The sequence below is a fragment of the Microtus pennsylvanicus genome, chromosome 1 (genome assembly GCF_037038515.1).
Source record: "Microtus pennsylvanicus isolate mMicPen1 chromosome 1, mMicPen1.hap1, whole genome shotgun sequence".
Taxonomy (NCBI): domain Eukaryota; kingdom Metazoa; phylum Chordata; class Mammalia; order Rodentia; family Cricetidae; genus Microtus; species Microtus pennsylvanicus.
In genome coordinates this window covers 13,484,583-13,499,094 of record NC_134579.1, presented here as the reverse complement: position 1 = coordinate 13,499,094, position 14,512 = coordinate 13,484,583, and the positions used below count along the sequence as shown (strand labels likewise).

Here is a 14,512-nt window from a genome sequence, read left to right as displayed (position 1 = left end):
GTATTTCTGAAGTTTCTGTTGATTCACCACTACATGACTTTATGCTGATGCTGGTGCTGTGACCGCTCAGGCTTATGTCTCTGTACTCTCTAATAATTAGAGACTCAACAAATCAAGTTAATGTAAAACCACTTCTTAGAGTATTATATAACTTTCTTTTTCAAATTTCAATGAAAATACAGTAAAAAGTTTGACGTATTCCCACTATTAGGGATTCTAGACTTTAAATAAAACTAAATCGGTAAAAATATGATATAAAATAGGTCAGGTTTGACTGAAGAACGCACCTTACACCTTTGTCCCAAGTCTATTCTTAGTCTCTGGAAGTAAGAAATAGGAAGACACTAATTAGTGGAGAACAGAAATAGCTTGCAAGGTGAGACACCAAGTCTGGCAGAATACCTTCATTCACACTATACAGGCAAAGCACCTACAGTCTCTCATTATATGTACTCTGGATCTTGTTTTCATTACAGAATTTTTCTTGTAAAATTTGAGCAGAGAAAACACCAACCAACCAAACAAACAAACACTCTGTTAACTGGTGTTTATAATTTTCTTTGGGGACCAGCAAATTTAACACATTTGCTACAATAAAACTAAAGGACAAAATCTCCATTGTATAATCAAATATCCAGAAACAAATACAAACTAATACATTCAAATCATCTTGCAGAAAAAGCTGGTCTAAACATGTTTTGCTTCTCTGCACAGACAAAAGCAGGGGACTTATAGTGCAGACTTGATCCTCATTTTGCCATGTTTCTTTCTGTATTTTTCTCATACTTAAATTCTCAGACACAAATGCACAGCATTGTTTTGCCCATGCTTCTATGTGTAAAATAAACCCACAAGTGACAATTGTAGTTCATCAGGTCCTTCTGTTCCGCATTATAAATGGAGTGAGTTTTCACATTTTTAAAACAAGTAGCTGTATTTACCTTCATTTTTACCAAGGAGGACAATTTCCTTGTCTTTGCATGAAGGGACTCTGATTACAAGAAAACATTCACAACTTCAGATGCTACAAAGTGAGAGAAATTTAAAAAGAAATTTATAAAGAAAATATTGGCTATTTTAAAATATAAAGTGAACATATGGTCACAATTACAGTTTTTCATAGCTAAAAAAGCAAACAATTAAATTTTGAAGCAAATCTATGTAGTACCAATAGATTTAGATTTAAATATATCAAGCTGGGCAGATGGCTCAGAGGTTAAGAGCACTGGTTGTTCTTCTGGAGGTCCTGAGTTCAATTCTCAGCAACTACATGGTGGCTCACAACTCTCTATAATGAGATATGGTTTGTAGGCAGAACACTGTATGCATAATAAATAAATAAATCATTAAAATGTGTCCCATAGATTTAAATATATCATATATGTACATGTATAACCAGATAATGTTTATCAATATCATATAATTCAATGTTGTATTTTTTCAATTTGTTTCTTTGTAACATTTTTATTAATTTACTTTTATTATGTATATGGGCATTTTGCCTGCTTGTTTATCTGTGCTTCCTCTGCATCCTGAACTCCTGTGGAAACCGAAGAGGGCATGAGATCCCTATTCCCTATGACTGGTGTTACATACAGTTGTGAGATGCCTTGTGGGCACTAGGAATTGAGCTGGAAATCTCTGAAAGACTAGACAGTGCTCTTACCCACCAAGCCATCTCTCTAGCCCTAATTTTCTTAATTTGTAATTGTTGGAGTAATTAAATTTTGATAGAAGTGAGCTTTGGTTTACTTTTAAAGAGGAGGTTATATTACGTGACTATTATCTATAAGGACAATATTTTAGAAAGCTTGGTAGATACCAACAATTTAACATGATTGAGAACATTATAGCACAGTAAATACTCTATGCATGGATTTTTAAAACACAGTGAAATCAAAATATTTGGCAGACTCTGCAAGGGCAGTTCAGTGATGTGATGGAATTTTTATAGTCTGATTATGTAGGCTTTGTTAATGCTTATTAAAAGGAAACTAATGCATTCATATTTGAGTAAGAGCTTATCAGGAAGAGGAGGAAGGCTTGACTGAAACATTAAAGTTTCCATTTCGAGTAGGCAAAAGTGACCTACTAGAGATAGGCGCTCTGGAAGCTTCTTTACTTCAAAATGTCAATATACTTATAGTTCCATTTCTTCTTTTTGCCCCCCAGTTCTAGCAGACATGCCAAAGGATTAATCCGACAGGTGATATTAGAAGCACAGAATTATTCTGTATTTGACAGAAACTTGGAAAATCTCTTTCCCTCCTGACTTTCATGAAAAGCAAAATAAGTTCAAATACTTAATGCAATTCTGAAACGTTTTAGATGTTCATGTCTGAAGCTTCTATAAGTTGCTCTCCAGAAGTTCTTATAATCAGATGCTAGAAGAAATTCCTCATTCACAGTCAAGATCTCTTCAATTTTATCTCGGATGAACACAAAGTGACTGGCCTGGGCTTAGAAAAGCAGTGACACGGGGATGGTCATGAATTCTCTTTCCTGATCCCAGGTTCTTTCCACATCAAGGCGAATATTTCTTTGAAATTAGAGTTTCCTCAAAGCAGCTCTTGATTGGAAATGACATTATTTTTTCTGTGATTCCCTCTGCATGACTCCTAAAATTGCTTTGAAAAGATTATGCACAGTTTCCATTGTATTAATTCCAATTGTTTATAAGTTGTCATTTGCTTTTATTGTTTATCTATTAAAGCTGTTACTTTTGTTCTGTTTTCAAATCAGATCACAGGCTATAAAGGAAATTTATTGTCCTCTTTCCACCCTCCTTTAAAAAGAACTAGGGGCAGGATTTAATGGTAAACACCTAATGTCTGCACAACGGGAGAAGAGCCAGGCTGATGTCTGAGCAGAGGCCAGCCTGGTCTACACAACGAGGCAGGCTTCCCGCTCAAAAACTCAATACTATTATGATAAGACATATGGGCACATGTGTCACCATTCCCTCTTCTATTCTTCTTCATTCTCTTGACAGAAGTATTAAAATTGGAAGAATTTCACATCCACCAAATTTTGTGTGTGGAGGATATTATAAGTTACACAAGTAATTACATAATGTTCTGTGAATTTTTCTGTTTTGTAATTGTTTTATAAAGATAGGGATATATGTCTTGATGGGATCTTTGACACCCAATGCTAATCTAGACCAATTTAAGAAAGATTTAAATGATGATTGACATACACAAAGAAAAAAATATCTTCTGAATGTACAATATTAATCACTTTGAATGTCATGCTTAAAATTTAGTTCCTATTAGTAAATATGGTTTACCATAGCATTCAAACACTGAAAATTAGCTTTAATTAATGGTATCATTATGTTTAGGTTCTAAGTATTATATCATAAAACTTTGTTTTGCCATTGGATGCTTTTCGTGTCTCTGATTAGACTGTCTCTTTTTCTCTTATATTTATAATCTGGTAATAACAAAAAGAGGAAAAGGAGCATCATCTTAAGCAGGACTATTTAGCTTCTTGTGCATCCCTTGAGCATCACTTTTGAAGTGTAGTCCATCAGACATTGCCTATTTGCACACCTACAATGTTACAGCATTGTCTTAAATTTATTTTAGCAATTAATATTCTATTATAAACCTCACAGCTAATAAAATTCATAAGATAAGTGGTTGGTAATCATCTTTAATGTTTCCATTTTTTTGTCAGTGTGTGCATTCCTATGCTCAATGTGTTTGTGTATGTTAGGCTTTTATCTAATACCTTCCACTAATCACGGCTAATTTGTTTACATTGATTGTTATAGTTTAATTCATTTATGTTAAAAATCAATTAACAATTTGGCACAATATGGTAGAGTTGCACACCTGAGACTGAATTTTAAGCCCTTAAGTGGAACAGTGATTGGTATCATCTTCTTTGAGTAGCTAGTTATGGGCAGATGTTAAGGTTATGTCAGGATGGTTTCTTAGCACATTTTTGAGGTTAAAGTGGAGAGGGCAGTATATGTGTGGTCCATACAGTACATTTCTGAGAGCCACACATCAGGTTTTATGTATTGTAGACCTTTGGAGTTAAATTTTCTTTCCTAATGATGATAATTTTACCAAATAGAGAACTGTCAAGGAGAGACCGCTGCACTGTACTAGGAAACTGCAAAATTTCCAGAGTGGTTAGTCTTGCTCTGAACTTCAAGCAAATGACAAGGCATGCAAAACTTCCAAACTGTGAAAGTAATCTATACATTTGGAGACTATATCTTAGTTAATTCTTTAAAAAAATATTTTCATGTTTACCCCACACAAATCAGAGAAAACATAATTGGTGTCATCTAAAGACAAAATATGGTGTTCATTTTATACCCATCATCACCCTCAATCACTTGTGCTGGTCTGTAATGATTTGGGTTCAAATTATAAGATTCTAACACTTCTGCATTCTGGAAACTTTTTCACAGCAAATATCTTTTACATAAAAAGCAAATTTGATAACTTAGTGACAAACTTTGATCCCAACAAACTTGCAACTATGTGTATATTTTACTCTGCTGTGCTTGGCTTTTCACTTTTGTGGCAGAAATATTAGGCGGCATTGAGTTTCCTCAGCCTTAGGTCCCTAAACCCTTTGTGAGGAATGTAACTTCCTGTATAAATCACTGTAAAGCTCAAATACATTTTTACCTAACCGATTTTCAGAAAGCAATGATGGAACTGGACTGATATTTCAACTCTTTGGTCACTACGTTGGTCTACTTGCATGTTTCTGGCTTGTGAAGTGGAAACGATAATTGGAAAGTAGAATCATGTTCATGATTCTACCAGACATTTTTTTGGTGTTTACTTTAATAAGTCCCTCAGTATTAGAGAAAATTGAGATATTTACACATAACTGGAATCCATTCAATATCAACTATTTGCAAACTATATTGTCATGAGAATAGTAACACACATTAATAGTAGTTTATGTCTACCATAATTGTAAGTAAGTGTTCAATGCATAATGCTTTTAAATATACCTGAAGTGATTTTTGATAGTCAGAAATGTGTGATCACTACTCTTTGTTGGTTTATTGGAAGCATATTACCATATGGAAGAATACTAGTTCTCTTCAATGTATAGTTTTGTATTATTTCTTTTAATAAGACAATTTCTTGTTGGGAATAAATGACTACATTTGGTAATTCCACATTATTGCTGTATCGTCCTTCCAGTAAGAACATTTATACACCACTTGTAACAGATTTGACACCTAGATACAAATGGCCACTGTAACTATTCATTTCAACTGAAGAAACTTAAAGCAATCAATTTAATTTAGCGCAAGTGATGACTTTGCACTGAACCAAGCCATTGCTTGTCACTACCTATATAAGTTCATTAATTATACTGTGCTGGAATTCCTGATCTTCACCTCTAAACTGAGGTCCAATAGGTAGCTGTTATTAATTGTGATTAACACTGACTATGTGTTTATGTCTTTTTTTATTACAGTAACATTTCAAAGAGGAGATGGAGGACTAATGAGCAATGGGAGGTATGCAAAGTAGTTTCTTTTTATTATTATTTTTAATCAGTACTGGGGAAATTCTGTAGTGAGCAGCTATTATTGTAATAAACGATCACTTATACGTCTTAGAATTCTATGAGGAATTGAATTGCTTACCACAAGGTTTAATGATCTATCTGTTGTGCACTTTAGAGGAATCAAGTCCAGATGTTTCATATCTCCCAGATGCCCCTGAAGAAATTAGTAGTAAATATCACAAGGAATGTGTTCATTTGTTAGCAGGATGTTTATTGCATTAATTAGACATTAGCAAATGAAGTTGCTGTTGTTTAAGACTCCTTATTGGCTCTCACTAAATTGCTGTGGGTGAACAATTACACATAATCGATCACAAAGTAAATGATTCATGGATGATGAATAGGCTGTAGATTGATAGGACTGGATTCCAGAACTTTGGATACTCAATTGAAATTGATAAAAGCTGATAACAAACCCATATATCCTCATCTATTTTCCCTTTGCCAATATGGAGATTGTAATTAGGCTCCAGTAATAACTTCCAATCTCCCATTTAATCAATATTTTAGCAAAAAGAGATTAAGTCTAATGAGAGCTAGCAGATACAGCAAAAGGCAATTGAATCTTCTTATTGCAGTTTCCATAGAAACTTACGTTTCTCTTAGGGATTGTACCAGAAGGGGTCTATCAAAAAAAGTGCAACAATTATAGGTGATCTATTTCTTTGCAAATATGCTAATATTCTGGAAAGGAATCAGAATTCCATTTTTACATTAAATAATGGCACTCCTTATTAAATGTGACAGGAAAAAAGTTTTCTTCACAGGATATGGTAAGGTGTTGGGGCCATATCACTGGGTCATACTGCCTTTAAAAACCCCTAACTAGCCCTTATTTTGCAATGTGCGAAATGTAGAAATGTACTATTAGAAAATTATAAGAAATCTTCATTAATTTGGCTCAAGCTATTTGTCTCCAGTCAGTTATGATATCTTTGTGTAAGGGTGCCTACCTAGACAAAACAGATTCAATTGGGAACTACAGAAATGAGGACTGGGTAGTTTACTTCTTGGGAAATAGCAGATATAAAGCAATTTCTCAGAGGAACTGTTCCCTTGAGATGTCAACTTGGCATGAAGCTTGGTCTCGTGGTGCTGTTATGCTCTCTATTCCACTCTGATTCCAGCGTGGACAACTGATTTCATTTGTATGTGGGCAGAGTCTCAGGCAAAGCCTCTTCGCTTCCACTGACAGAGAAGATCTATGTATAACTTTAATGAACTACTGAAGTTCCTTATTTCTTAAGAGCACTTGCAATTTAATTTAAAGTCAATTAAAACCTTATATCTCCTTACACTTTTTAGTGTGTAAGGAAGATGTCAAATTCCTTCGCTGAGCCCACAGGCTAATCTCCATTTCATTTCTGTCTCAGCCGTCCAGGTCTTCTAAATGCTGGTGACCCCAATTATCCATGGCTTGCTGACTCATGGCCAGCCACGAGTTTGCCAGTAAACAATAGCAATAGTGGCCCAAATGAAATTGGAAATTTTGGGCGTGGAGGTAAGTTGTGTGTTTCAAAATAATGTTATTTATTATTGGGGTGTCTATTGTTAGTTTGGTGTTCTGGAATTTTTATTTTATTTTAGTTTTCTTCTAAACATTTTATATTTTTGTTTTGCATGCAGGTAAGAAAATATGTGGTTACAAACACACATGGACAAGCTAGAGGGAAGCTTGCCCATTTCAGTTTTCTTCTTCAACTTGACCCTGGGGTCAAGCTCAAGTCATCAAACTTAGTGTCTTGATGACTCTGACCCATCTTGCTGAATTCAGAATTTTAAAATAACACATTATAAATGTCTCCTTTCAGGTCTGGTTGGGTGACTCAGTGGAAAAAACAATGACTTAATGACCTCTCAGAGGACTCATTTTACCAGTACTCAAACTCAGCAACTCACAACTACCTGTAACTCCAACTCTAGAGGTTCCAGCATTCTTTTCTGGAGGCCAATGATACCTGCACTCACACATGCTCAGACACACACATACACATAATTAAAAAACATTTTAAAGAATAATTTCTCTTGTAAGTAAGACAAGAAAAACATATAGCAAAAATGATGTTCTTTGCTAAAAATTTTACGAGAAAACTTGGATGTCTATATCTCTTTAAGCAAAATTTAAGTTTTAAGGAAATCGTTAATAATTGAGAAGAAAAAAATATTGACTGAGCATTTAATTTTCAAATATTCTCACAAGAATCCTAAAACCAGAAACTAAGAGCTTCGATATTGTACTACTTAGTTTACCTACTCTGTCCTAATCAGCATATTTTTTTTTCTTTTTTTTTATTGATAAAAGAAGAATAAAGAAAAAAAAACCAAATTTCCACCTCCTCCCAGCCTCCCCTTTCCCTCCCCCTCCTCCCACTCTTCTCCCCCTCCTCCCACTCTTCTCCCCCTCCTCCCACCCCTCTCCCCTTCCCCCCACTCCTCTCCCCCTCCCTCTCCAGTCCAAAGAGCAGTCAGGGTTCCCTGCCCTGTGGTAAGTCCTAGGTCCTCCCCCCTCCGTCCATATCTAGGAAGGTGAACATCCAAACTGGCTAGGCTCCCACCAAGCCAGCAGATTGCGTAGGATCAAAACTGCGTGCCATTGTCCTTGGCGTCTCATCAGCCCTCATTGTTCGTCATGATCAGAGAGTTCAGTTTTATCCCATGCTTTTTTTGGTAACAGTCCAGCTGGCCTTGGTGAGCTCCCAGTAGATCAGCTCCACTGTCTCAGTGGGTGGGTGCACCCCTCGTGGTCCCGACTTCTTTGCTCATGTTCTCCCTCCTTCTGCTCCTCATTGGGACCTTGGGAGCTCAGTCCATTGCTCCAGTGTGGGTCTCTGTCTCTATCTCCATTTTTTACGAAGTACCTCTTGTGTGACTTTCAGTATGGGAGTAATGAAGAGTATAAACAATAAACAGAAAAGATGGTCCTTACCATCATGTAATATATCTATGAAGAGTAGTAGATAACTAAGTAAATAAGACATGTTCAGAAAGAGACTTCCAAAGTTCCTTGGTCAATAACGAATATTACAAATGAAAGATGTCATCATGCTGAGTAGATGCTAATACTTTCAAATTTGGATGCTACTGTTATCTCTGTTTTATGTTCTGCTGTAAACATACTCTTTCCCCAAAATATGTCTTCTTTGAATAAAGGTAGAAGAAGTAATTCTATACCGAGAATTGAATGGATGGATATCAAGAAGAAACCTTTTGCTGCATCTCTTTGTTCAATGTGATAGAAATATTGAACATTTACTCTTTCCATAGCACTAGCATAGAATATAGTCAGCATGTAATAGGTACCATTAGGTTACAAATGACAATGGCAGGCAAACTGTCTGATTGACTGTTCAGCTTCCAACTCTGTGTAAAATAGCATGGCAAATGTCTGTGCCTGAACACATCCAAATACCCTCTGCGACCCACAATTCCACAACCTACACTAGAAAATTAAATTTGGTTTCTAAAGCTTTCACCTGAGCAGGAATAGCTTCCTCTTCACAAGTTGACTTGTTCAATTAATACATACACAAAGAATATTATGACTCTGTTAGGCAAGCTCCATTAATTTTTCAGATGCCTTATTCCAATGTAACCAAAGTATATACATGTAGATTTGCAAAGCTTTTCTTTATTGCCACCTCATTTTTGTGAAGAGAAACACTTCTAGATGCTCTCAAGGTCAATTTAAAAGGTTTTCAGTGTTTTCTCTGTCTCCTTTCAATGTTAGAGATTTTAAACATTTACTATTCATGTAGGAAAATGATCATATAGTATTTTAATATTTATTAATTTTTTATAAAGTTATAAAATAAGTAACAATATTTATAGTTTAAATTTTAAAACAATACAGTTAATGAAGATGAGTACCTTTGGATCTGAATGGAGAAATCAGATCAGATCAATTTTTAAAGCCTCAAATGTTTTATCTAGACTATGGTGCTTTCGCCATGTGGGTGTGTGACCATATAATTGTAATCATTTATAAGAATTATTACAGGCATTAAGATTTTCCCATTAATAATGTGATGCCAAAACATGTTTGAATATAGATGAAAGAGAAACATAAATAATAAAGTTACTCACTAGCAAATAATTTTACCTTTTGAGAAGATAAAAATAAAAATTTATTAGGTCACTTAATTAACAAGTGTTTTCTCTCTTCATGTCATTGGATTGTGAATTTAACAAAATGAAGACATGAATCTCAAAAGAAACTTTCCCACAAGTAACTGAAGATTCAGTGAAGAAGGGAGTCATTCACACAAATAAGGAAGTAGTATCTAAATAGATTCATAAATATAAGCACAACCAAAATGTTCTAATCTGCATTCATTGCAAATGCAATCTACAGGGTAGTAGTCCTTCAATTCACAAATTTCAATGACAATGTTAACAAGAGCCATACAGATAAATCATTAAGGCGAGACTGTTGGGAACCAGGGGAAAGGGAAAATGGGAAGCGCAACCTCAATATGGCGATGTCCCTTCAGATGCAACCTGTTGTGACAGAGCTGGTACAGAGGTCCAAACCATCTGATAGTATTAGACTTCCTTCCACGTACAAATGTTCACGAGTAATCTTCCAATCTTTAAAATTAGGATATAATTCTACTTATTATTAAATATATTATAGTGATGAAATAATATTTGAAGACTATGCAGCTGCTAAAATCAATATAGGTACAGTTTTATTTGTGGACTGACTTTAACTTATCCTAACAGGGAACAATTTTGTGTCCAAAGTCATAGTCAGTGTGGTAACAGAGTAATGTTACCTATGGTGTCATTTTTCATTACTCTTTCACCTTTTTTACCCTTTGGACACCAAACAAACAAACAAACAAACAAGCAAACCAAAAACCATTTCAAGAGTTTACAAATAAACTGTCCTTTAGCCTAAGTCTGTAACATTGGTGAATTATAGGTTCAAGATAAGTGAATGTTGGTGAGACATTCTAGATAACTAATGTTCATGAATGAATAGCAGAAGGAAGAAAAATTCTGAAAACTCCTTCATGGGAATATTTTCACTAACTAGTATTATCAAACATAAAAAGTTTAAGAGTAAAAGAATGCTAACATTTAAATGTTAATTAGTTTGCAGTTAAAAACTAGAAGGATAAGAAAGTAGTACAAATCTAAAATCTAAAAAATGTTTTCACTTGTTTATATAACCCAGTGAAATTTACAATCTTGGTTTTTCAAGACAGGGTTTCTCTGTAGCTTTGGTGCCTGTCCTGGAACTAGCTCTTGTAGACTAGGCTGGCCTCGAACTCCCAGAGATCCGCCTGCCTCTGCCTCCCGAGTGCTGGAATTAAAGGCGTGTGCCACCACCGCCTGGCTGAAATTTACAATCTTGAATATAGTTAACAACCACACTGATTTTCATTTAAGATATTTACTTCAGTAAAGTAAAATACACTTCAACGTAAAGAGACTGGAGGAGTTGGGGACTCAGAACCTTTAGGAACTGAATTTTTTTTTTTTTTTTGGTGAACAAAATTATAAATTTTCTGTTACAAAAACAAATTCCCTAGCTATCATAAGTTACAAAAGCAAAGCTAATTTTAAAAATCTCCATTTCAAGTACTGTTGAGAGTCATCAAGTCTAAGTTTTAAGACAGATAAGCCAGGTGGTGGTGATGCATGCCTTTAATCCCAGCACTCAGGAGGCAGAGGCAGGTGGATTTCTGTGAGTTCGAGGCCAGCCTGGTCTACAAGAGCTAGTTCCAGGATAGGTTCCAAAGCTACAGAGAAACCCTGTCTCGAAAAACCAAAAAGAAAAAAAATAATGCAAGTTGAAAATGTTTGTATAATGAACAAATCAAGTCATGTGATGTCTTCAAGAGCTAGGGTGCAAGGTTTGTAAAGCACAAAGGTATTGGGGGGGGCTCTATACTCAGACTGATATTAATTCTAAATGTCTAAAACCAGTGTTAGCAGAATCACCAGTTCTCTTTGATTTGAAAAGAGAAAACAAGCTCAGGAGGGAGGGAGCAGGTCTGAGTTGTAAAGCATCAGTTCACATCCCCGACTGATAAACGGGCTGATCGATGTTCATTGTTATTCCTAAAGTTTAATTTAACTCTTGTTGTTGTACAGTGTGAAACGAGAATTTCTGATTCTCAGAGCTGATAGCATAAATTAAACCCACTGATCACCAAGATTGCTTTTTTTCTGAGTTAAATTCTCTGCTTTGTGAAAATGACTTGTTCTTGAAATTTTTTCCCTTTGTTATTTCACCAAAAAGAAGTCCGTTTTCTTCCCGTTATCCTCCAATTCCAACACTGAAATAAAGCCAAATAAATGGCAAGTTAAAACTCAAGAAGAAAAAAAAAGGTTATTTCATGTGAGGATAGTATGATTTTGAGCCATTTTTAACTGTTCTACAGCTATGTATTTTGTCTTTGGTGCTGAAGTGGAAAGGGATGTATTCGTCTCTAATTTGTATATTCCCTCTTAGCAACACTCTTGTAAAGGTTAACAGTATCTCTGCCATTAAAACCAAGTGAGCAACTGAGTATGTTTGTCAGTAGTGGCACATCTCAGGTTCCTAATTCGTGCTCGAAGCCAATGGGGAAGAGTTGTAGTAAGCAGCGAGACGTGAAGGACGTGGATTGCGCCTGCCTGTCACTGGGGTTGATGGTCTGACAAGAGTTGTATATCATCTCCCCTTCATTGGCTCATGAAACCCATCTTGCTGCAATGCATACGCGCAGTGTGACACATTTATTTTTCATCTTCAGTGCTGATAGTTTGGGTCCCTGTGCATCATTAAATAGTTTCATTTCCCTATGTTCATTGCAGATGTGCTGCCGCCAGTCCCAGGCCAAGGGGATAAAACAGCAACGATGCTTTCAGATGGAGCCATTTATAGCAGCATTGACTTCACTACCAAAACCACTTACAATAGTTCCAGCCAAATAACACAGGCCACCCCGTATGCCACTACCCAGATCCTGCATTCCAACAGCATCCACGAACTGGCAGTTGATCTTCCTGATCCACAGTGGAAAAGCTCAATTCAGCAAAAAACAGACCTGATGGGCTTTGGTTATTCACTCCCTGATCAGAACAAAGGTAACAATGGTGAGTCAGTTTCTTGTATCTTGAGAAATTAATATCACATCATTTATGCATGATATAGAAATCTGTATCTATTGTTTAATCTTCAATTTAGCGATCCATTCCAAGGCTTATTACCTAAACTAAAATATTCTCTCGGCATGTATGTCTCCAGCACCTTAAATAATCACTACCACTACCGCCACCACTGCTGAATTCACCATCACACACCAACACCAATTGGTTTCATTCTTTTAGCATTTTTCAGTATAATAACCAGCAATCCATCTCTACTTCCATTAGGAAAGGGTAGATAAAGCATTCCTCTGCTCTCCCACAACATCTGCTTCTGAGTTGCTAACTGCATGTTCTGCATGGGCTTGTGCTGTGAACTAATCCCATGATGCCACTATGACCTCTGCCCTTTAACCCTTAGCCTTACTTTACATCCCTGACTACCGATTGGCTGAGGGATTGTCTAATAGAATGCCACACAACCAGTCACAGGATTTCAGCACCACCAGCTCCCACAACAGCTCAGAAAGGAGTGGCAGTCTCTCAGGTTGGTTCGATCACAGTAAGGAGAAATATTTGTTTGTCAAGAGCATATGACCTGTGTTTCTAGCTGCCATTGAAGAAATATTTAATCACAACCCAGTAGCAGCCAGCAGCCATTTATCTATCAGATGGCAGTGGTTGACCATAGTGAAGTTATACTTTGATTGGGGGAGGAGGAAGGATAAAGTCACTGTCATCCCTTCATGAACTGTGCACTGATGTGCGCGGAGAAAAATAGAGCCATCTTCATAAAGACTGCTCATGAAGAACAGATGTGTTTTGTCTGTCCTGGGTCCTATTTATGAGTCAAGAGAACTTTATAATAGAAAGATTATACAGGATATTCAGTTCCAGGTCACTGATTCTAGAAAATACACATGATGGAAATAAAATTATTTGGGGGCCTTATATTAACGATTAAGCAATGTAGCCTCATAATTTTGTATTGGTTTTCTAAAATATCACATGAGAGCCTTATTATCTGTCAAATCAGGTGACTCTGCTAAATATGAAAAATTAGTATGGGAGATTATTAACAATTTAAGAGCTATGCATATAATATTTTATGTGGCTTTTTATTTTTATACTGTAAATTGAACATGTATTTGAATGAAATGAGCTGAACTAATTCTAATGCAGACATAATACAACACATGGGCGGGAATATATTTTGTTACAGTGAAATGCATTTCTATCCTATCAAGCAACAGTGACATTTCCACCACGGGTATTCTTGCCTGTAATAGGAAAATTTGGTGGTAGATGTGTTATCTTGCCATTGTATTCACACCATTTGGCTGTTGATTTCACGTCTCTATTTCTAATTGATCATGCCACGCAACTTGTTTTATCTTTTCAGATTAAAGATATGCCATGTACAACTTCAAGAGCAGAAAGAGTTAACTTTCAACACCACTAGGATTACATTTACTAAATTACTTTTCCTCGGAGATAGAATCTTCTTAGACTGAAATGTTAATGTCCTCTTTTCCCTCCAAAATGAGTCATTGCTCTTCCTGCTTATTGGTAGGATTAAATACATTATAGAATAGGAAAAAATTTAAACATCTGTTATGAATTTAAAGTGGCTGAATAATACAGGGGAACTTTAGGAATGACCTTATATGTCATTTTTGCTGTCGTTTCTGTATAATTAGCCCAATAGTTCTGTATAATTAAAAAGCAATTTTGCTGAAGCTTCCATTTTTACTTCATTAAAGATATGTAAATACTAAGCAATGTATATAAAGAATACTGCATACCATGAAGTGTGGAGTCTTTAGACATACAAGCCAACAAATATTTGGTATAGATCGATTTTCATGAGTTTTTA

At 35.7% G+C, this 14,512-nt stretch overlaps 1 protein-coding gene across 25 annotated transcripts in view; it reads left to right on the top strand.

The window, feature by feature from the left end:
• Robo2 (roundabout guidance receptor 2) overlaps window positions 1-14,512 on the top strand; it is a 1,494,745-nt gene that overhangs the window by 1,439,944 nt on the left and 40,289 nt on the right. For 16 of the 25 annotated variants that reach the window (XM_075955346.1, XM_075956172.1, XM_075955268.1 and 13 more), the window contains 3 exons: window positions 5,464-5,506; window positions 6,930-7,057; window positions 12,364-12,645. In XM_075955346.1, the coding sequence (XP_075811461.1) occupies window positions 5,464-5,506; window positions 6,930-7,057; window positions 12,364-12,645 (453 nt within the window). Of the gene's footprint in view, window positions 1-5,463; window positions 5,507-6,929; window positions 7,058-12,363; window positions 12,646-13,057; window positions 13,184-14,512 lie in introns of all 25 variants that reach the window. The other 9 variants (XM_075954892.1, XM_075954728.1, XM_075954559.1 and 6 more) reach the window with 1 other exon arrangement.